Source organism: Xiphophorus couchianus, chromosome 1 (genome assembly GCF_001444195.1).
Source record: "Xiphophorus couchianus chromosome 1, X_couchianus-1.0, whole genome shotgun sequence".
NCBI classification, from domain to species: domain Eukaryota; kingdom Metazoa; phylum Chordata; class Actinopteri; order Cyprinodontiformes; family Poeciliidae; genus Xiphophorus; species Xiphophorus couchianus.
This window is the reverse complement of record NC_040228.1, coordinates 3,299,256-3,323,155: the sequence shown is the minus strand read 5'-3', so window position 1 is coordinate 3,323,155 and position 23,900 is coordinate 3,299,256. Positions and strand designations below refer to the sequence as shown.

At 40.7% G+C, this 23,900-nt stretch overlaps 2 protein-coding genes across 2 annotated transcripts; both read left to right on the top strand.

The window, feature by feature from the left end:
* Positions 1-8,651: 8,651 nt before the first annotated feature.
* LOC114146903 (keratin, type II cytoskeletal 8-like) lies at positions 8,652-13,725 on the top strand. Its single transcript, XM_028021388.1, has 8 exons — positions 8,652-9,207; positions 10,760-10,968; positions 11,507-11,567; positions 11,637-11,732; positions 12,023-12,187; positions 12,282-12,407; positions 12,504-12,768; positions 12,858-13,725. The coding sequence occupies exons 1-8, from the start codon at positions 8,785-8,787 to the stop codon at positions 13,103-13,105; spliced, it is 1,593 nt and encodes a 530-aa protein (XP_027877189.1). The 5' UTR covers positions 8,652-8,784; the 3' UTR covers positions 13,106-13,725.
* Positions 13,726-16,069: 2,344 nt separating this feature from the next.
* On the top strand, positions 16,070-23,157 carry LOC114147050 (keratin, type II cytoskeletal 8-like). Its single transcript, XM_028021619.1, has 8 exons — positions 16,070-16,530; positions 19,732-19,940; positions 20,028-20,088; positions 20,215-20,310; positions 21,125-21,289; positions 21,379-21,504; positions 21,615-21,879; positions 21,964-23,157. Exons 1-8 carry the CDS (start codon positions 16,165-16,167, stop codon positions 22,179-22,181), a joined length of 1,506 nt encoding a protein of 501 aa, XP_027877420.1. The 5' UTR covers positions 16,070-16,164; the 3' UTR covers positions 22,182-23,157.
* The last annotated feature ends 743 nt before the right edge of the window (positions 23,158-23,900 follow it).

Below are 23,900 nucleotides of genomic sequence, written 5' to 3'. Positions count from 1 at the left end.
TCCATGGAATATGTGTGCAACAACCTCCTCAGTTACATACCCTTGTTTTATTTTTTGCAAACTGAATTATAAATACTGAATGGCAATGGATGGAAAAGGCAGATTTATTGTAAAACTGATGTCGAAGTCTACCTGGAGATTTTTTCCCCCCAAGTTTTTATGCACCAGCTCACATGGAATAAATGGATGGATGCTTTGCTAAAGAAATACATTTAGCTTATATTACCAAACATGTAATAGTTACACATTACAACATCTCGCTGTCAAAGAACTTAGAATTAGGTGGGTATTCTAAATCACCTTTATGTTTATTTATGGGACTCATATCTGGGAATTATGACACTAAACATGTACTGAAATGCAAAAGAAAAACCACTGGCCAACTTTATATTCATTTAATACTTTACAGTGAGTGAAGCAAACAATATTTCAAACCCAGCAAAATTGTGCAAACAAAACGGCTATTGTGAGAAAAAATATTCCTAAATATGCTATACAAGCCTTTAGCGCAAACAGACAATAAATGCTCCAAGCAGGCCAAAAATATTCACAAAAAATGCAAATGGAGATGCTAAAAGAAAATTCAAGCACCTGTGAAGGTTTATCTTTTTACATTAAAGTGTGACAGAGATTGAAGTTGTTGAAAATGATCAACAGAAACAAACAAAATGTTGTCAACTTCTTGCACATTGGTTTAATATACAAAATAAAGAACTAACATCAAATATCTTTCTTTCAGTGCACAGAGTGCTGATGAGGCCACGAGCTTATGCAAACCACTTCCACATATGGAAAATTGCAGAGCCTGACAAACCTGAAGTACTTAATAACGTCTGCTGGATAGAACTGCAAATATCCTTTCATAGACCACAGTGGGGAAATTCAGGTGCAGCAGCTGCATCGATGCATGCAGGTTAACACCAAGATATAAAAAAAAAAAAGATATATAAAAACAAAATGAAGAATAATATACTTATAACAACACTGTGCCATTATCAGAAACAATGTAATCTGATCCAAGGAGCGTGTAAATGTGCATTTGTAACTGTGCATTAAAAGACAACAGATTATCCACCATATACGAAAGACAACATGTGAAAAACGTGGGGAAGAGTTTGTGAGAAACTCATTTCAAACTGTACTCCTGCTGCTGCACATTTCTGAGTCAGCAGCTCACTGACTTATCCACAGGTGTTACTGATTACCTGCCCAGAAGTTACCCTAGGCAACCGTGGACCGCTGGCATGTGGTGGTTATCAGTAAAACCCAGTGTGCAATCCAGCGCTTGATGAGGAATGATAGGCATGCCTGAAATAACAGATGAGCGCCCGGTGGAGGACGACTGGAGGATTTACTGCACCTGGACGCACCCTCTGAATCTTGACTGACTGCAGGACACCGTCCACCCAATTTCCTGTTGTGTCAGAAGAACGATCCTCTCTGTACATCAGTGTTGAGATTGCCCAGGATGTCTCATAATGATTCAACTTACAGCACACACTCAAGGTGGTGTGTTATGTTATTTACTCTTCACTGTCTGTTTGTCACCTCAAACCGAAGTTGCTCAGCTGTGCTGTACCTGTAATACAGGTTACAAACCTATGATCTACGCTGGATCTGTTCCAAGATTGCTTTGTGCAGCACATGATCTCTGTGTGTTTGTGACTGGTAGACCTACTCAAGACCTGGACTTTTCTCTGAACTTCAATAGCTGCTGATTTGTGTCAGATTTCTAGCAGGAGATTCTGTAGGCATGACAACGGTGGACACACTTACTGGCCCTTTTTTGTGCCATAAATTCAATAAGTTGTAGAAAAAGTTGCAAAGAGATTTTAACCCATTTTGACATAACAGCATTTTACAGTTGCAGCAGATTTCTAAGACGATTCGGATGGACACACAACTATTCAACCACATTGCAAAGGTGCTGTAACAGATCTGGAGACTGTGGCAGCCACTGGAGTACAGTGACTCAGGTTAACTGTAATGCTTACACAATGATCAGTTGATACTAAGTGGTACAACGAAAGTACCACCTTAAATGCAAAACGTATTACACTTGGTCAAATTATGATTTAGCAGGTTTGCTTCTTGCCAGGATGTTGCACTATCGTGATGTTGTCGACTGAGACTACAAGGCTGTAACTACGTCTTGTGACTGATTATTGGATGCTTTAGCAATCGCCTGGACCATGTTGCCCAACTTGTAATGCCACCACCTTTGCCTTCTGCTCTGCTCTCTGTACTGACCTGTGGAACTGACAATAGCAGGAAATCCTGGAACCACCTGAACCTTGTTGATCAGTGTAAACCTGAAGATATCAGACCAGTGGCCTAAAACAGCCTTTAAGGTTAGAATGTGCAACTGTTTTAGTTTGCATATAAACCACATTACAATCAACTTCAGAGACAAATGTAACAGAATTTGTTTTGGCCTCAGAAGACAAATATATCTAAACTTCAAAATAAAGTTTTCCACCAACATTTGGATATAAGACATAAAAGATGGAAACATCTCCTTTATTATGTGAACATGTCCTTTATTATAAATATTAGTGCCGCTGTGAACCCTGAGAAGTTCAAGTTTGATGGCTGGTTATGAGAGATTCTGATTTTTAGTTTTTAAGTTGCAAACTTTGTGATTGTGGAGAATTGAAAGCAGCTGAGTGAGCAACCCAAATGCTGAAGGACTTGCCTGGACTGTCCCACCACCAGAGTAGACGCCTGCAAGAAAAAACAGAATGAGCCACGGATTGTTACCCAGGTGTCCACAGAAGAAAGGGAATGCCAAACTAACCTGCAATATAGGACCAGTTAGCAGGTAGGAGCTGTTAAAGCTGTAAATGTCCACATGAATGCTTGGAATATTTCTCTAACAAAGGTCAAACTCAGGGTCCAGGGTTCAGTTTAGTCTCTGAAGGTGCCAACAGATTCTACATCAGATAATCCTTATCACTCAGATTTGGGCCTGAACTTTATCAACCTCAGCCTGTAATAACAAAATCTTCCCATCTTTCATTTCAAATATATATTTATTCTCCTGTTTCCTCTGATTCCTGTTTGCTTTAGTCTCATTTTGAGAATTTGCAAGATATTTCTACATTACTCAGAATGGACATTTACAGAAAGAAGCAGTTCAAAATATTATCATTTTCAGACACGGTATATATTTGAATAAAATATTATTTTTTTTATTGCTCCCTTTGGAATTTTTTTTTTTTTTTTTTTTACCAGATATGAAATTAACACGTTTTGCACAGAAAAACGCCACACTGAGCAAAAGATCCCAGTTTCCCAAACACATGCACCGCACCACATTACCACCAAGGTAAAACCTATAGCTGGCTCCCATTTCCAAAAGTTTTAGCTTTTAATTTTAAACATATGTAAACAATGAGTAAATTCTATACAGAACAGATTCTGTTAAGCCTGATTAAAATCACCTGATGCATACTTTAACATGCTTATTCATTGTCTCATTGACGTCAAGCCAAAAGCTTGATTTGTATTCTTTTATCAAGAAAATTCAACATAACCTGTTATAGAGGGGAATAAATCCAGACATTAGCCCAGCCTGGCAGGGAGGGTCAGTTTCCACCTGATGGTATAGAAACCTCATTGTTACACAATGGAGCCTTTAAACAAAAAGAGCGGCTCAAAGTGCATGGAGATTGTACTGCATCCTGGCAGGAAGGGCTGCTGGACCACCTCAGGGTCACTTTGCATTAACACTGTATTTGTTTGTAGCTGGAAAAATTGAAACAATCTATTGCTGAAATTAGAATAGAATCCTTCATTTGTTTTCATCACATTTTTAAGCATTGAGTCACACTAAATAATTTCCTCCACCCTGCATGTGTGTCTTTTCTGGTCGACCAGAGCGCAGGAGTGGGAGGGTTACACCCATAAACACACACCCTCACGAACAGTTGTGACACACAGTCGAGGTGCTCTGACAGCGACGGCTCCTCTGACATGTTTCCAGACGAGGGGTAAAGGTCCACCGCTGTGTACACTCACTTATCATGCTACTAAGTGTTGCGTGTCCCCCTGTCCGAAGACACATCAGCCGGTTGCGTGGGATTAGCCAACAGCTGAAGGAATACCTTCTGCTCCCTGGTGTTGTGATGACAGACAAACACTCCAAGCATGTGACGCATCCTTATGAAACTGTGATTAAAACTGACTGGAGTGAGCACCGTCAATGGCAGGCGTAGGCCTGGTGCTTCTTGGAAGACAGGTTTGGTGTAAAATTCTTACAGAATACTTTGATTGCAGCTCTGATTGGTTTTCTTGGGCCTGCGCAATTCCTGGAACAAAGGGCTTGGATCTGGAGTGGGGGATCATTAGAGGCTATTTCTGCAGGTTTGATAATCACTTGGCCTGATGTGTAGCTATCTCCAGAACAAACACCATCATCACACAGAGGACAATCAGGCGCCTGAAAATGGAAATAAAAACATCCTTATTTTCAATGTCTTTCCAGTTTTAACTGTTTAGCAAAAAGCCAAAGTTCTGCCTTCTCCCAGTGCTATGTAGAAACAGCCAATCAGAGCCAAGACATGGGTCTTAGCGCTATCACAGTCACCCAACGTTTACCAACTTAGTGACTATGTTGCTATATTTACCCACTTTTCAGACAAAAACCGTTGTCGGGCAAAATCGGAATTGACTGGTCAGGTTTTTTAAAGATCTGTGATTTGCCGGAAAACTACAATCAATGCACCCCTAACCAGAAAGAGGTGGCATGGTCTGATGACTCTGATGCGTGTGTATGTGTGTGGGAGGGGGGGGGGGTGCATTGCTTGCATGGGGAGCAGATTGCACCAGTACGGAAGAATGTAAGGATAAGCAATGTTCTGCTGTAGAATCATGGGTCCTGCCGGCCATGTTGATTGTTTTCTTCGATGCGTACCTAAACATTGCTTTGCACAGTGTAGGGCATTTTCATCTATTTCATGAAGACTCTGATTTCTTTCAGCAGTACAAAGAGATTGTGATGTTGATTTGGTCTCCTGATTCCACAAAAGTAAATCCATCTGAACATCTGTGGGATGTGCTGGACCAACAAGTTAAATCCAGTGAGGCCCTCACCTCGCAGCTCACTGGAGTTAAAGGATCTGCTGCAAATATCTTGGTGCCAGATGCCACAGTCCACCTTCAGGGGTCTATTGGAGGTCATGCCACTAGTTTGACAGACAAACTAGTGGCAAATGAAGAGGAAAAGCATGAAACGCTTCAGAATAAACAAAGTCAATTGATAAACTTCAGTCAACAAGCCACAGGGCTCCATTGTCAGGCCCCTTCTCTTTTCCCTTTATATGTTTCCACTAGGTGAAGCTAAAACTGGGCACCAACTGTGCTTCCACAATTATGCAGATGATTTATAAATCTATTTGTCCAAGTCAGGTGTCAGTAATGCAGTTCTCTGTTTTTTGGACTGCATAACGGCTGTCGAACAGTGGCTAAGTAAAAACTTCCTGTTTTTAAATAACTTCTAGAAACCATGGGATCATTTTTGATCTGGAGTTTAAATTTAGTACAAATCAACAATAAAAAAATCAACTGCATCCACTGATCAAAGCCAAATCTTTTTGAAATTGCACCGACTTGATGAAGGCCCATTCACATCTTTATTAGTTCTCGACTTCATTATTGTGATGGACTCTGTATTGGTGTCTCTCCCTAAGACAACTTGTACTTGTCCAGAGCTGCCTGTCTTTTAACCTACACCTTTTGACATGAACGCATTACCCGAGGTTTTTTCCTCTTCACACTGGCTTCCTGTCCAGTTTAGGATTGCCTTTAAATTTTTGTTTATTTTTAAACTTTAATGGGCTTGTTCCATCTTATTTTCTCTGAACATTTAAGTCTTTCTGATCATGGGAGATCCTTGAAGACATCAGATAAACTTTTATTAGATGTTCCAAAGACTATGTTAAGGTATTAGGGTAACCAGACTTTTTCAGTGGCAGCACTCTGACCCTGTAATCGTTCACTCCACATCTGACCCAGACATCTTTAACTCTAAGCCTCAAGACTTATTTTTTTCAGGCGGGCTTTTAATGCCACAGAGCATAGAGGCATTTTTCTTATTTCTATTGTTTTATTCTATTGTTCTCTTTTTCTTGTGATGTGATTTTCTTTACTGCAAAGTCCTTCGGTCACCTTAGTTGGTTGTCTTGAGGAATAACAGAATTATTATTAACCCAATGACAAAAATTGGACGACTGATCAACTTTCAGAGTGACTGGAGTCATGCAGCCACGAAAAGCATGGCTCACAATGCATTGCGAAAATTACAGAAAGTCAATTCAGAACACTGGGAAACTTAAACTCTGAATGAGCAGCTGCTTTTCACAACCCAGCAAGACAACATGATTCAAAGCCAGCTGATACTATATGATCACGATTTCACTGCTGTCACGGGAATTTCACAAAACAGAACAGAAAAGTCTTTAGCCACAGCTTGGTTACTTTAAAAACTCTTTTTATGTGGTAGAAGATCAAACTCAGACTCATTGGTACACGGGACAGTTGCTAGTAGCCCACGTTTGAGCTGGCACGCCAAGTTTGCCCCTTGAAAGACAATAATGTGTTTGATTTCGGCAAGTTTCTATGACGACAATAAGGCCAAAAGGCATTGGCGGGAAGAAAATATGGCAAGAGAAAATGGAGGGAAGAGGGTATGATGGAGGGGGTTGGACTGGTAATGCCAAGACTCATGACTCATGGTAGCGAGGGACTGAGGAGGAAATAAGAGGAGGGAGGAGGCGAACGCAGGGCGGGTATTGGTGGACTAGAAGACATGCAGCCTTTTTTTTAACCTGGTGAGAAACTGTGTGAATGAAAGCAAAAATGATTGGGGCAATGGTGGCTCTGTTTTTGAAGTAGAGTGAGAATCATCGAAAGCTGTTCATGGAACACAACAATGAATCCAAGTTTCTCCCTGAGAAAATGAATGTGATTTAGGCTGATGCACCTACAGGTTGTGAGAACACTTCTTATTAAGGATTACATAAATCCAGACACTTAGGTTTACCATTCCTCTGACTCAGCCATGTTACAACAACCCTTCGGAACAAAAGCATGCTGGTTAGTGCTGTTCACCTGGTTTTCAGGTGAAAGCCAGCCCATGTGGGTTTAGTTTCAATCAAAACAGAGCTGTGACTGTTTCTCTAAGCATCAAAAATGTCAATGCAAGTCTAAAACTGCCTTGTTATGGGTCACATTTGTGTTTTGGAAAAGCTTTAAGTTTAACATTATCTCATCACATCCTTAAAAAAGTACTTTTTATGTTGTTCCACCTTAAAGTAAGGTTATTTTTTCACACAGCTACATGTGAATCACGTTTTTCAAGTGAATGAATAATGACCTTGTGGAATTTGCTTGTAAAATTTTCAGCTGGAACTCTGCCAGAGTCAGACCAGGAAACATAACTATATTCATCTAATATTTTATAACTAGCAACAAAAAAAACCCATCAGTATTTGGTTAATCATGCCTTTGCTAAAGCAGTGCTTCTCATCAATACATTTTTGAGTCTGTGTTTATTTCCTCTCAAATGGTTCAACTTGGACACATCTTTCAAATGATTGAAGATTGCATCCAAGAAGAACTTGCTAACTCCTCTCTGCCAATGGCAAGCAGCTTATTCTGTGAATTATTAAATGATGATTGCAGTTTGGAGAAACCTGGCTAACATAGCTTAGCATCAACCCCAAACATCATGTTGCTGGTATTGACATCTAGGCTAACTCTACCTAAAGTTAAGGCAATCTAAATCTTGACAAATCACTTAATGTACTTTTTAAGTTGTCTGCTTTTTGTTTTTGATCAACCAACTGGAACCACCAACTTTACATTTGAGGACACAGCAGTTCAAATCCGAAGATCAGTCAAACCTATCTATAAATATTTTTCATGTGACTTTCTCAAGATTATTATATCTCACCATCATGACAAAACCACACAAACATATTTATGGCAGTAAATAGCATCAGCTTCTGATGCCAGCAGGCTTTGCTTTGACATTTTTACAACTTCTAATTTGATAAAGATAAATTCAGATGCTGAAACCCAATATTTAATAGATTTCTGGTGCAGGTTGGATCTACTGGCAGTCTAACCTGCTCTGGTTTTTATTTCAACATGCAAAACAGAACTGGCTATACTGGAAAGCTAATTGAGTCAGATTAAGAACCCAACCATGTGTTTTTGTTCACATTCATTGTTTGTTGTTGCATTATTAATCAATGCCTAGCCTTAACCCTATTCCATCAACACATCTTGCTTTCAGATGAATCATATATACAACAAAGATTAATCTTGCTCCACTCCTTTTAAATACTCTCTAAAATGGAACTTTTTCAAATTTGATCAGATCTCCAGATCTCACGAAATGTTCTGCATTTGAATACACAAAGTGGACACAAAGAAAGAGAGAGAGAAAAGAAGTATCACCTCTTGAAATTCCTCAAATAGATCTCTGCATCAACTTAGAGAAGCATGTAGAAGAGGAGGGTAATAGTTTTGACTGGCTGGGCAGTGTGTCAGGGAGGTGTAGAGTTACAACCCAGCCCTCCCTCTCACCCAGATCTGCAGCTAGTGTAAGTCCCCTCCCACAGCAGAGGCAGGGTTTAAAACTCCTCGGTAGATTCCTCTCTGTCTATCCGCCTTGGTCTCTCCCCTCTGCTGGCCTGCCTGTCTGCCTGCCTTGATTAGATCACAGATCACTCTGACCATCCAAAACTTACTTCAGTCAAAAGAGAAAACTACTTCACAATGTCTTTCAGGGCCTCTACCACTTCTTACAGGAGCTCAAGTGCCCCAAGGAGCTTCAGCAGCAGCTCTTATGCTGGACCAGGTGGCATCACCTCCCGCAAGACCTTCACAGTCAAGAGCTCCTATGGAGGTTCTGGCAGCAGGGGCTTTGGAGGAGCAGGCTTTGGAGGAGCAGGCTACGGAGGAGCAGGCATTACCAGCAGCTCTGCGTACAACGTCAGCTCCAGCATGGGTTCTGGAGGCTTGGGTATGGGCTATGGAGGCGGCATGGTTGCCCAGGCCCCCATCACTGCCGTCACCGTGAACAAGAGCCTGCTGGCCCCTCTGAACCTGGAGATTGACCCCACAATCTCAGTCGTCCGTACCCAAGAGAAAGAGCAGATCAAGACCCTCAACAATCGTTTTGCTTCCTTCATTGACAAGGTAAGAGCCTGTGACATTATGTGTGTAAAAACCTTCTCTCCAAACTGATGAAAAATTGTTTTGGTAGCGTTGCAAGTTCAGTTAAACAGTGTAAAAGTTGCTTGTAGTTGTGACATTCTTATACCACCTGGAAAAGAAACCCATATGTTCAGCACATGCCATGCAACATTGACTTCCTCCCTTGTTTTGCATAGAGAAAGTTGATTTATGCTCCTCTGTTTGCTTTCCTCACCTCCCACAAATGAAACACAGGCTACACAAGGTTCAGCTTTCTATCTTCTGGATCTGGCTGTCAAAATGCCAAATTTAAATGAGACACAGACCTGAAGAGAAGAGAGAAAGAAAGAGGGAAAACAAGCGTAAGGGTGTGTCAGGGCAGAGCTAAGAGCTTGTGATATGGGTTACCTTGGGAATGGTCCCTCCCTCAGTTCGGGTGTGGCCGTTTATGCTGCCCTGTCCTCCATCTCATTGCCTCATACCACACACACTCACACACAGAGTCATTAAAGACTGCCTTTTGTTACCTTGACAGCAACATCCTATAGAAGGTGTGTCCTATGACTGGATGAATAGAGCAACTTTTAATCTTTCAAATCAACTCTGTGTGTGTCCTGTGTGTGCAAGCCCAGGAGAGTATCAGTCCCCTGAGGTCTCAGTAATGAGTTAATATTTAAAAAGGCCGACTGGTTTCATGTTCTGGCCATTGCCAGCTGACTGGTCGTGTATCGACTCTCTGCCTCCTGGTGCAATGATTAAATGAAGATAAGGAGTGTTTTGCATAAGTCAAAACTGAACAGATAAACTTCAGCCAAAGTTTCTTTTGTCCATCTGTGGCGTTCTGAGTCACTGTGCTGTCTGTACTTACTCGATGGTCAATTCAAGACCGTCTGAAGCCATTTGATCCGCAGTGGCAGAGTCCAATGTCCACTGAGTTGTCTGATCTGCTTTTGTTATCACTCTTTTAGCGGTCACAAAAATGTAAGCTCACCACCACAAAGCAAATACACCCCCCAAACACACACATACACTTTTAGGCCACCCCTTCATCACTTTCTGCTTACATTCCTCCCTCATCAAGCCTATAATATACAGTTAAATATTTACCTTTCTACATCGGGCAGCAGTACCGACTTGGCCACTCCCCTTTTGTCTATCCTAGTGGAAAAACAGGACGGTGTGAAAGAGAACGTTAACTAGCTCAATTCCTCCATCACTGCCCTTTTTTTCCGACCACCTAAATCCTGTCAGGATGCATATGTCATGGAGTTCTTCCTGTTGGCCAGTATGGAAAAAACAGCCACCACTCGCCTTGGAAAACAAATAGATGAGAGGAACTGAGACTGCAGAGCACAGTGCAGAAATGAATCTTAAAGCTATGTTATGCACATATCTAGAAAGTTCTGCAATAGCTCGAATTTCTGATTATGAAATCACTTAACCACCGAGAAACAGGCATGTGAGCCATTCATTCTGTCCCTATTCATTGTTTCTTGAATGCAATAGATATCCTAAAATGATCACTGCTAATTATTCATCTTCTGCTTATGTTTAGGTTCGTTTCCTGGAGCAGCAGAACAAAATGCTGGAGACCAAATGGAACCTGCTGCAGGGACAGACCACCACCCGCTCCAACATCGACGCAATGTTTGAGGCCTACATCGCCAACCTCCGCAGACAGCTGGACAGTCTGGGCAACGACAAGATGAAGCTGGAGGCTGATCTGCACAACATGCAGGGCCTGGTGGAGGACTTCAAGAACAAGTGAGGGTTAATACAGACTGGCTTTCTATAGGATCCATCTGTTGGGTTCTAGTGAGATAGCATTACAGGGACTCCTCCCTACATCTGTCTGTCTGTCAGCTTACGTCATACAAACTTCAGGGAATTACAACACTAAGGAAGCATGTTACAGACGCCCAGTACACTTTTGGTACAACTCATTTAATCGAGTTGGCTGTCAGAGACAGTTTGTACTACAAAAAGAGTTAAGTACTCTAACAAGGCTACTCCAGAAACTGGCAACTGGAAACTTAAGTTTGCTGCTTGTCCAAAGATAAAAGGAGTATATGAACTAAGAAGTTCCCAAGGGAAAAATATCAGTAACAACTCCCTCACTTCACCATGAGTTAACACGCTGTTAACACGCTGTGAGGCAGATGTCTGAGGGAGGTGAACAAGGCACTCGTGGACAACTACTGCCACCTAGAGTACCATCAGACTAAATGGGATGAAGAGTACATGTGATGAGATTTTGTATTTATTCAAACCCATGTGACAAACTGTACTTTTACCGTCTCAGGTATGAAGATGAAATCAACAAGCGCACGGAGTGTGAGAACGACTTTGTGCTCATCAAGAAGGTAATCATTTTTCCATCCTCTATCCATTGCTCTATCTTGATGCCATTCTAATGAGCATGTCTTTTTAAGGATGTGGATGAGGCCTACATGAATAAGGTCGAGCTGGAGGCCAAGCTAGAGAGCTTGACAGATGAGATCAACTTCCTCAGGTCGATCTACGAGGAGGTACGGCACAGACTGTCCTTGTTGGTGTTAATTGTTTCTTAGCTTCTTAAGGCTCTGAACTTAGTCAGTTATTGATTTATTATTCTAGTCATGGCATTCCTATAATGTCTGCGGTTTAATTTTGGAGCATAAATCTGCTTTGATGCATATTCTTTGAACATCTGTGAAGCATTTTGGTCTGACTCTTGCACCATTTATGGAAACAGTAGTGGGATGGATTTAATCAAGAACTTGGGTTGACTAACTCTTCTCTTTTGTTCTCTCCTTCACTTTTGTTTAAATTTCCTCAGGAACTGCGTGAGCTCCAGAGCCAGATCAAGGACACCTCAGTCATTGTGGAGATGGACAACAGCCGTAATCTAGACATGGATGCCATTGTGGCTGAGGTCAGGGCGCAGTATGAGGATATCGCCAACCGCACCCGTGCTGAGGCAGAGACGTGGTACAAGACGAAGGTATTGAAGATGTCATTTAAGATATTTAACACTTCCTGGTTTCAGCAAGAGCTGAGGCAGTTTCTAAGACATTCTTTTTTTGATGCTCATTTAGTATGAAGAGATGCAGACATCCGCCAACAGATATGGAGACGACTTGCGAGCTACCAAAACAGAAATTGCAGATCTCAACCGCATGATTCAGAGACTCACATCAGAGATTGATGCCATCAAGGGACAGGTACAGAAGATAGGTTCACCCAGCATGGAACAAGACCAAAAGCCACATTACATAATTATTTCATAATCAGATTAACTTATTACTGTCAATTATTAGCGTGCCAACTTGGAGGCACAGATTGCAGAGGCTGAGGAACGTGGCGAGCTGGCGGTGAAGGACGCCAAGGGCCGGATCAAGGAGCTGGAAGAGGCACTGCAGAGAGCCAAGCAGGACATGGCCCGCCAGATCAGAGAGTACCAGGACCTGATGAACGTCAAGCTGGCTTTGGACATCGAGATCGCCACCTACAGGAAGCTGCTGGAGGGAGAGGAGGACAGACTGGCAAACGGCATCCAGGCCATCAACATCTCCCAGCAGAGCAGTAAGTCAACTTCAAATGGACTTTGAAGCCTTTTCACAGTTCGTTAAATTTGTACGTTGTCTTACATCTGTCTGGTTTGATCTAAACAGCAAGCTACAGCGGTTTCCCTGCGGACAGTATGAAGAGCAGCTACTCCAGTGGATACAGCAGCGGGTACAGCAGCGGTTACGGCAGCGGTTACGGCAGTGGTTACGGCAGCGGCGCTGGTGGCTTCAGCAGCGGCAGCGCCGGCGGCTACAGCACCACCACACAGACCAAGAAAAACGTCGTCATTAAGATGATTGAGACCAAGGACGGCAGGGTGGTGTCCGAATCCTCCGAGGTCATTGAGGATTGAGCCGTCTAGATTAGAAGTGCAGCTACCTGCCTGCTATGATCGCCTCTGCCTCTCTGGTAGTTTTATACTCGCAGCTCACCCACCTCCACTATTGTAATAAAACAGTCTGAAGTAAAATGCTTTCCGGCCACTCTCCAATAGAGCACAAACATGTGTTACATGAAGCAATAAATGATCCTAACACTACCAAAGATCTGAAAGGGACCAACGAACTCATTCAGTTTGTCTGATGTTTGACTGTTTGTACTAAAAGAAGTAGTTTTGCACCGACCAGTGAATTTCAACTTGGGCAAATTGCAAGTAGGGAAGAAAGGAAAAAAAAATAGAGCACATTCCCATGAAGTCTATGCAAGTGCTGTACCACACATGAAGGGCCATTTTGTTGCATTTAATGGATAGTGATCCTGTTAAAGGAATGTGAATGTACTGAAACAGAGTTTCAGTGTCGTTGGTCAACTTTTGTTTTAAAGTTGCCTCCTACAGTAGGTAGTGCATATCTTCCCTGTGCGTGTTCTGTAACTGAAACTGTTCTACCCCTTAGGAAGCTGCCCGTGTCACACTGTTGTCCTGAGGTGCTGTTTTTGCTACCAAACTGAATAAAAATGTGTTTACTAAATGGACAGATGTTTGACTTTCCTTTTTAACAGCGACTCACTAAAACACTAATCAGAAAAAGTACTTGAACCATTTAGTTTTGGCTTATTAGTTAAAATTGGCAGAGAGAGATTAATTCTGAATCAGAATCTCAGTGGAATCTGGCAAATTAATAAAAAACAACTACAAAATTTCTGGAGAAATTTAAATGCCAAAATGTGCATATTGGTCGAACTTGAATCAGGCCATCCACTGCTGAAAATTAGTATCAATGTTAAGGTTAGCTAAAATTTAGTCAGTAGCACATGGGGTATCACCAACATGTTGACTAACATGGACTTACTCCCTTTATTATCCAAACACTAGTGTATTAGCTAAAATCAGCTCAAATGTTCAGGTTAGCTTAAAGTCTGTCAGTACCATGAAACCATTGAAACCCATCAATGGTTTTCAATTAAAAAAAAAAACAAACATTGATGGTTTTCTTTAAATTGACTCATTGTAAAGAAAACCGTTTTTCCCCCTGAAATTTACACTTTATTGAGAGACGGTTAACTTTAATAATATTAATTAACTAGAATACAACACCATTTTCTGTTCTTATGGTGTGTTTTATCACAGGTAACTTGATTTATTTCTAATGCAATAATTTATTGATCAGAAGCAAAATATAACATGAATTGAATAATGCCACATTATCCACGTTGGCCTGTATTGTTAAATACAGATTGAATGGCGGTTCATGCAGTTGTCGCTACAGAGACAAAGCTACCCACTTTGATAGTAATTTGTGTATTTTTTGATAATGTATTTGGTTTGTAAATCTAGTTTTGATTTGCAAATCTTGTTCTGATCCCATGCTTGGGACATCTAAGACGTCTAAGTATTTTTTTCCCCTGTTTCAACTCTACATTAAGCAAACTAAGTGAAACAACTTGCAGTCTGGTTTATTGATTAATGTTGAACTATATTATAACAAGGTATCTGTTGTGTCCTGTGACCTTCATTGATAATTGGTGGTTCTTGAAACTGCTGCTAACAAATATGCACAATATGCACTGGACTCATAATTAAATTATATGTGACATTGTATCTGAAGCCTGTTGCAAACATACAACATCATTCAAAAATAAAATTATTTGCATACATTATGCTGGTCTATGTAACAAATTAAACACAGTTTGGGTCTTGGTCCATTTGTGCAAATCTGTCACACTATAATATTGTAAATACAGCAGATAATGTACGTTGATTGATTACTGGCAAAGGTAATTAATACAAGTCACTGAAGCTTGTCTGTCACAAATTGTGATGGTCTGCTTCCATCTGACAAAACACCATCATATATAATACATATGTAATATGATGTTTCATGTCTTACATGAAAACACTGACTGTAACAGAAAGGGCAGCGTCAGTTCAGACTGCTTTTATATTCGCAGGGGTCTATGGCGCCATCTATTGGGGGAATTGTACCTTGTCAACTCGAACTGGTCTTAGTAAATGTTACTTCCTGATTATGTCAGCTTGGGCCTTACTTAAGTGAACTCTCATTCTCACTGCTAAATTCCTGGTCTTCTAACAAAATAGAAAATGTCTATGTAAGAAGTTCCTGAAGGTTGAGTTGTTCTGATGCAGAAAAAAAGATCTCTAAAACAGATCTCACAAAGAAATTTAGATTAGGCTCACCACCTATCAGACCAAAGCTTTGGGATTCCAGTGAACCAAAATGAGAACCATTATCCACAAATGGAGGCCAAAGCCCACTGCTGACATTTCACCCAAAACATCTTGATCTTGATGCATATATTTGGGCAAGAAACTAAACCATCTCATTTCTCCTGATATGATTCCAGGGGTGTAAGGACTTTTGCTTTGAACAAAAGCATTTTCTATGAAAAGATCATGTAAAATGGAAATTACTAGTAAAGAGTAACAATGGGTAGTAGCCCTAACTTTGGTTGGTACAAGAATATTAAAAGCTGGGCCACAGAAATGGATAACAATGTTCCAACACACCTAGAATTGAGTTCTTTTTTTTGTTTTGTTACATTTTTGGTGACATATAGGTACCATCTTGATGTATTACACTTTTCAGCTGAATTGAAAATCATATTATTATAACTTTTGGATTCATTGTAATACATGTAAGATGTGTGATTATTAAAAAAGATTGATCTGAAGAGGATTCAAATAGAGACAGAGAGAAAAAAAGTGTTTGACATTCCTTGGATAGATTTCTGTATCAGTCATAGAGGTCTATAAAAAGAGGAGGTGATTATTATGGCTGAATAATAAACCCAGAGGTCCAAAGGTATAGTTAGGTCCCCTCCCTCAGCAGAGGCAGGGTTATAAACTACACCATAGAGTTCCCTCTGTCTGTCCCACTTTGGTCTCTGCCCTTCGCTGGTCTGCCTGCCTGACATCCTAATTCCATTTCCTTTCTTAAAAAATTAGCCTGCGAAATGTCTTTCAGGGTCAAAACCACCTCCTACAGGGGCTCTTCTCCTGGAAACTTCAGCAGCAGCTCCTACGCTGGACCTGCTGGAGGCTTCAGCTCCCGTAGGTCCTACCAATCCTACGGAAGTGGCTATGGAGGCGCAGGAATGACCAGCAGCTCTGCGTACAGTGTCAGCTCCAGCATGGGTGGTGCAGGAGGCTTGGGTATGGGCTTTGGAGGGGGCATGGCCCCCATCACTGCCGTCAGCGTGAACAAGAGTCTTCTGGCCCCTCTGAACCTTGAGATTGACCCCACAATCCAAGTCGTCCGCACCAAAGAGAAAGACCAGATCAAGGGCCTCAACAACCGCTTTGCCTCCTTCATTGACAAGGTAAGAGATTGTCAGGAATTGCAGCAGTATAGTCCAAGATTGAGTTACAGATCGTAAAGGCTGTTTTACAACCTTGATGATGTTATGCAACACTGGATTGAGAACCTCATGTCCATCACATTGGATTTATTTCCAATTGTGTAAGTTCTTCTTTGATTAATGGTCATCACTTCCTCCTATTGCAAACACAAGTTTGTGTCTCTAACCGCATCAGGACATTGTATCAACTTCCATTCATTTTGGTAACTCGATTTGTCCTGAACTTTAACCTAATCTTAAGGCACACCTTGGCCCTAGTCTTTTCTGCTAACTCTAAAGTGGATGTTTCACTTCATTAGTACTAGTCTACAATGTAACACACACAAAATCACTCCCATTGCTTATCATTGCCACAGTAAAACATCGAAGGTAATTATACAGCTCCACCCTATTCTGTAACAGCTCAGAAGTGTCCGATCTGGCTTCCGGTACTGCTCCAGCTTACAAATACCAAACAACAATGCAAAGTAGAGCCAAGTGAGTCTAAAGACCTGGGTTGAAGAAAGTCCACGTTTGGGTTGTTACAACATCTCTGGCTTTGTACGTCTTATTGAAAAGTTGCAAACATGCCCTCCACTGGTTCTGATGAATTGCTTTTTTTTGGTAAAGTTTCTAGACATTTGTCTAAGACAATAGCTGTATAGAATAGGGTCTTGGTGTTTCACAAAAGTGTGTTTCCACTTCTCTACTTCTTCGACTTTCATCCATTTGGAGGTCCTTCAGTGGTCTAGCTCTCTTGTATCCATCATGTTCCTTTGATGAACCCAGCTGTGACCTCACATTCAAGGAGAAGTTCAAATAAGCAATGTTCTGGGATAAAACAACTATCCATGGTTGATTGCATACCTGAATTCTTCCAGACAGATTGCCCCAGATTGCTGTGCTAGAACCTTTCCTCGCATTGAAGTTGTCTAAAATGTCCAGGAGACCTACACCTACACTTTTTACAGTCTTGATAACGACTGAATAACCCAGTGTATTATGATCAGGTCTCATCAGGTAAGGTTCGTAGAAAGCTGGAATGCCTTTAGTTGTCTTTCTGTGTCTTGTTTTTCAATGAAAAGTTTTGTCCATATTGAAATAGGTTTATTTCACAAAACTGCAATGGAAACACTTTTTTCACATCGTACAAATCAAGTGGTCAACAATTAGATGTTACTGATGCCACAAACCATGAAGAAGACAACAGGAAGTAGTTGGAGCTAGATGGTGCGGCACGATTTTAATGACACATGAACAAACTTATTCTTGTGATTTTAATAGATTTTTTGCCAAACTATGTTTTTTTTGATGGACAAAGTTTTGGGCAAAATTTGTAATAGAAACACAACTATAGACAATGCGGTTACACAATGATGCTGAGAAGGAATATGTACAGTGTTTTGAACATCTTAGTTTCTAACATAGTGTCTGTTTCAAACCTGATGTAGAGATCATACTGATAGAGGCATTAGCAGCAACGTACAGTGGGATCTATATGAGTTAGCTTTACAAACTAAATGCTGTTCTCCTTTGACAACATTTAAGTATTCATATCTTTAACGGTGATAGGAGGGTGCTGACTTCCACCCTTGATGTCCACCGAGTCGCAACTCAATTGCTTCTCAATTGGTTCAAGGGTGACAAGTTGTTCATCTAATTTAATTGGACAAAACCCTCTGAGATGTCAGTGGTGCAGGGTTAATATTTAAAGAACACCGACTGGTTTTATGTCCTGGTCAATGGCCGCTTAGTGGCAGGGTATCAACTCTCCTTCACCCAGAACAACGATTAAACAAAGATAACGGGACATAAATTTCACCCATAGATTGTGTTATCTGTCTGATTCACTTTATTGTCTGCATTTTCTCAAGTTCAACGCAGCACTATAGTAACTCGTTAAATTTTGAATGTCAAAAGGCAGCGTCTCTGAGTGTCTCTGAGTGGTGTATCTGTTCTCACTATTACTCTTTTACTACATGTAAGTATGCAAACTAGTTCTGCAGTAAAAACATCACCCGTAATCTTTCAGTTGCCTTTGAGTTGCCTCAGCTGTCTTTCTGATCTTCTCTTATCAAAACCTATAATATGCAGTTACATATTTACCCTTCTGCACTCGGGAGACAAAACTTTGCCACACCTTTTTTTTTTGTCCATCCCCGTTGAAAAAGAGGAAGCTATACAGGAGAAGGATTAAGGGACTCTTCTTTCATCGCGGCCTTTTTTAACTACCTACTATAAAAAAGGAGATTAGGATACACCCCTTTTAAATGATATGGCTTTATATGAGGTGGCACCTTTTTCTGTCTGGAAGAAGATTAAAAGATTATCATAGTTTCAGCATCAAAGCGGACATCCCCCCCTTTTGATTTGATTCTTCCAAATCTAGAAGGTGCAAAACAATATGACGTGTTTACAGACCGAAAAAAGTTACATTTGTCACTTTTGATCCATTTAATGATCAGTGAATATAATATTACTTTTTTGCATTTGACCTGTCATTTACAATTTAAATACAATCAAAGGACAATTAGCCAATCTCACTCATTTTCCGTTTTAATGATGCTACACTCTTAATAACCAAAGACATTCTAATCAGAATTTTTTGTCACAGACACCAAATAGACATTTTAGATTAATAATTTTCTGATGGTGTGCCTAAACAATACCACGCTGTACTTCATAATGACACATATCATTTAATTTTTATTGCTCCTACTCATCTCCCAATATTAATACTCAGAGGTCTCTCCCATCTGCTTTCCTTGACAGAAACAGATTATTGACCCATTGGGCTTTCTGCAGGTCAAACTAAATACTGAGGTCCAACATGGGATTAAAAAAAACTACTATAATGTTCCAACAGTATGTCACTGACAAGACAACAGCTTTGTCATTTGATTCTACAGATAAGCAAGAATGTGAAAAATATTAGCCATCTTAGAGATTCCTTCTGTTTTTACTTTGTTGTCATAGAAGTTAATTTGTCTAGATCTAGTGAAAAACCTGTTTACTTAAACATCACCTTTAAAGAAGGTTTTACTAGATTTCCATCTCATAAGAAAATATTAAATACAAGACAAAGAAACAAAATCATGCTAACTTCATTTGCATGATCTTGTGGGAAATTGATGAAATGACCTAACATTTGATTGTTTTTTTTTATGTCTGTCTTATAATTAGGTCCGTTTCCTGGAGCAGCAGAACAAAATGCTGGAAACGAAATGGAGCCTGCTCCAGGAACAGACCATCATCCACTCCAACATCAGCGCGATGTTTGAGGCCTACATCTCCAACCTGCGCAAACAGCTGGATGGACTCGGCAACGACAAGATCAAACTGGAGGGCGAGCTGCACAACATGCAGGGCCTGGTGGAGGACTTCAAGAACAAGTGAAGAGCTGCAAAGTCCATCAGGGTGTTTGAGACAAAACTTTTCTGAATATTCAAAATCACTTCTGAACATTTTTCCCTTCTCAGGTATGAAAATGAAATCAACAAGCGCACGGATTGTGAGAACGACTTTGTCCTTGTCAAGAAGGTAGAGACTGGACACTTAAAGTTAACTTGTTAACTGCCACCATTTGGTCTTTACCTTCTCATCAGAAGCGGAAGAAAGCCAATTTCTTTTTTTTATATCACCTTCTAAAGAGCATATGTCTTCCAGGATGTGGATGAGGCCTACATGAACAAGATTGAGCTGGAAGTGAAGCTGGACAGTCTGACGGACGAGCTCAACTTCCTCAGGTCGATCTACGAGGAGGTACGGCTCCAACTTTTCTAGTTTCTGTTAATTTCGTGAATTTTTCCACCTTTAATCCCTTCAGCATCCATTTTGTTTTTGTAATTTCTGTCAATGCATTTATTTGATATTTGCATCATATTTCTCCTTCGTTGGATGAAGTTTGTTTTTGGCTGACCCGGGTCCTGTGCCATCTATAAAAAGTCTGTGCAGTGACGTTCATCCTTGCAAAATTTGCTCAAAGTTATTTGAATTTCAAATAATTAATAGATTCTAAAGGAAACCGGTTCCAAGTGTGGATACTAGCAAGGTTTAGCTTTCATCTCATGTTCTCTCTTTTTCTTCCCCCAGTAGCTTTATTTCAAACAACACACAGGCAACAGAGAAGACATGCACAATAGAATGTAGATTATAATGTTAAATTGGTGCTAGAAACTTGTAGTCTTTCAAAGTCAGAGATCATTTGAAATTATGCTAGCATTGGCATTAGCTTTTGCTCAATACCACCTTGATGCTGTGCTTTAGCGTTAGTAGAATTAATGTTTTTTATTTGTGCTTAGCACACCTACCTTTTTAGCTAGCAGTGCCCATCACTATTTATACCTATGACCTAGTTGCTCTGACGTCCAGGCGGCACAAGATCTTCAAGACACAAGACTGTTACAGCCTTGAATATCTTTTGCTTGTTTAACATTCCAAAGCCATAACACTGATTCTGATAGTTTTACCTTTAATCTACAAAATAATGTATTACATTTACCATTATTGCAAACAAAAGTGAAGGAATAGCTAAACATCTGAAGACAGATCTTGCCTGTTGGTCAAATTTCCCCAGGAACTGCGTGAGCTCCAGAGCCAGATCAAGGACACCTCAGTCATTGTGGAGATGGACAACAGACGCAACCTGGATATGGATGCTGTGGTAGCTGAGGTCAGGGCGCAGTACGAGGATATCGCCAACCGCACCCGTGCTGAGGCAGAGACGTGGTACAAGACGAAGGTACTCAATAACTCAAAAAGTATTTATTGCTTCACAGGCTCAGCTAAAGCTGCATTCATAAGACCTTCTTTCCTTTGACCCTCATTCAGTATGAAGAGATGCAAACCTCTGCCAACAGATACGGAGATGACTTGCGAGCTACCAAAACAGAAATTGCTGAACTCAACCGCACGATCCAGAGACTCACAGCAGAAATTGACGCCATCAAAGGACAGGTATAGAGAAGCATTTTCTCAATATTGTACAGGAGTTCCCTTCTCAATATTTGTACCATCACATCCAAAACTGTTGAGATTACTTTACTATTTAATTAATTGCTTGTTAGTGCACCAACCTGGAGGCACAGATTACAGAGGCTGAGGAACGCGGCGAGCTGGCGGTGAAGAACGCCATGGGTCGGATCAAGGAGCTGGAGCAGGCACTGCATAGAGCCAAGCAGGACATGGCCCGCCAGATCAGAGAGTACCAGGACCTGATGAACGTCAAGCTGGCTTTGGACATTGAGATCGCCACCTACAGGAAGCTGCTGGAGGGAGAGGAGTACAGACTGGCAAGCGGCATCAAGGCCATCAGCATCTCCAAGCAGAGCAGTAAGTTGTCTGAAAACGGACCGGAAGGCTCAACACAGTTTACATTCAGCCTCGTTTGCTAATGCCTGACTTGATGCTCAACAGCAAGTTACAGCGGCGTCCCCAAGGATAGCATGAGTGGCAGTTACTCCAGCGGATACGGCAGCTACTCCAGCGGAGGCTACGGCAGAATCGACTTCAGCGGCAGCAGCTCCGCTGGCGGCTACAGCACCACCACCACCAAGAAAAATGTCGTTGTCAAAACCATTGAGACCAATGACGGCAAACTGGTGTCTGAGTCCTCTAATATCATTGAGAAATGAGCTGCCTACCTTAGAGGTGCAGTTACAGCCAAAATGGTTCATATCCCTGGCAGATTTCAATGTAGGTTTTTTTTCTGATAGAGAATGAGACAGACATCACTCCAAAAGTAACAAAACGTTTAAGTAGAATCAATTTTGAAAAAATAATTTTCCAAAGCCAGAGTAATTTTAAAAAAATGTCTTGTCAAGTATTATTCAGAGAGCATCTGCAATAATGGAAAATCTTTATTGCATTGCAACAATAAAACCCTTCCTTTAAGTTCTGGCTTCTGCCTGCTTGTTTCCACCAGCAGGTTGACAATTTCGATGCAAAAACACAAAATCTTACTAAGTTTTTTTTGGTCTAGTTTATCGTGCAAATATCTTAGTGCAATTGGAATAAGTCAAAACTGACTCATAAGTAACTTTTCAGCAAGATAGAGGTGCTTGTTTTAAGTAAATAAATTATTAATATTCATGAAAAACTACTAGCTTTTATGGCAGACTTATAAAAAATGTCTTGTTATAGGTGAAATAATCTGCCAAAGGAACTAGTACTTTTTTTTTACAAACATCAAAGAATAATTGACTCTAAAAAGTTCTTATATCTTGGTGAAAAGTTAATTATGAGTTAGTTTTGTCTTAAATGTAGTAAGATATTTGCACTAGAAATTAGACCAAAAATGCTAGGTTTTGCATTTTTCCAGTGATGTTTTTGGTAATGATTCCAGGTCTCCAGGTCATTCCCCTAATCTTTAGCTCCCTTCACATTATTTACCACATTCCAGTCAGGATGAAAAACTTTTGCCTGGGGTATGAATATATTTGGCCTTAACTGTGCCTGTTTGTCATGACCTTCTCTGCCTCTCTGGTAGTTTTATACTCAAAGCTCAACCACTGTGACCACTGTAATTAAGAGACTGCTGTGGTAAATAATGTTTTCCTGAGACGATGTTTTTGCAACAAACTGAATAAAGCCAAGCTAAATAAATGAAAATGAATTTGCTTGTATTTCAGAAGACAACTTAAAGTGGAAAAGTATTCATTTTAGGAAATATGCATGAGAGAACTGTTCTTTTGTCCAAATCAGTTTGAAGAAATCTGAGAACTTATTTGCAGATTGAATGAGATTTACCATCATGACACAGGCTGAAGCCCTGCGACAGGCTGGCGACCTGTCCAGGGTGTACCCCGCCTCTCGCCCGGAACGTAGCTAGTGATGGGCACCAGCGACCCTCCCGACCCCATTAGGGACAAGGGTGAACAGAAAATGGATGGATGGATGGATGGACACAGGCTGAAAAACTGAGGACTGTAATGTTTTTAAGTTAACTGCTCCAACTCTGACTCCAGGGAAAGGAACACAATTCTTTTTTAATTGGGGTTACATAGAGTTATCTTGACTTTTGAAGCTGAAAACTTTTTTGACAAATTTCATAATGTATAAGTCTGAAACCGAATAAAAACCAGTTTAAACGGGCCCTACGGTTTAAACGGATGTGTTGATATTAGATAGGAAGAGTAACCACAAACACAAACACACCCCTCCATTCAAACTAAGAATCAGGAGAATGTGTCCAGGTCTGAGGCTGTTTTGGGTTCTTAAGTTGTGACTTGTTATTCGTTCTGATTTTGATTAGATCAGCCTCTTTCTGTTTTCTTTTGGTTCAGTCTTTTCTAGTTTAATTATGTTTCTTCATTCTTTAGTGTTAGGTTCATTTCCTTGTTTCCAGTGCACTC

Coding starts and splice junctions, on each gene's coding strand:
- LOC114146903 (XM_028021388.1), top strand. CDS start 8,785: ATGTCTTTCAGGGCCTCTACCACTTCTTACAGGAGCTCAAGTGCCCCA. Junction 10,969..11,506: donor GTGGAGGACTTCAAGAACAA/GTGAGGGTTAAT, acceptor TTACCGTCTCAG/GTATGAAGATGAAATCAACA. Junction 12,769..12,857: donor CAACATCTCCCAGCAGAGCA/GTAAGTCAACTT, acceptor TGATCTAAACAG/CAAGCTACAGCGGTTTCCCT.
- LOC114147050 (XM_028021619.1), top strand. CDS start 16,165: ATGTCTTTCAGGGTCAAAACCACCTCCTACAGGGGCTCTTCTCCTGGA. Junction 20,311..21,124: donor TCAGGTCGATCTACGAGGAG/GTACGGCTCCAA, acceptor AAATTTCCCCAG/GAACTGCGTGAGCTCCAGAG. Junction 21,505..21,614: donor TTGACGCCATCAAAGGACAG/GTATAGAGAAGC, acceptor ATTGCTTGTTAG/TGCACCAACCTGGAGGCACA.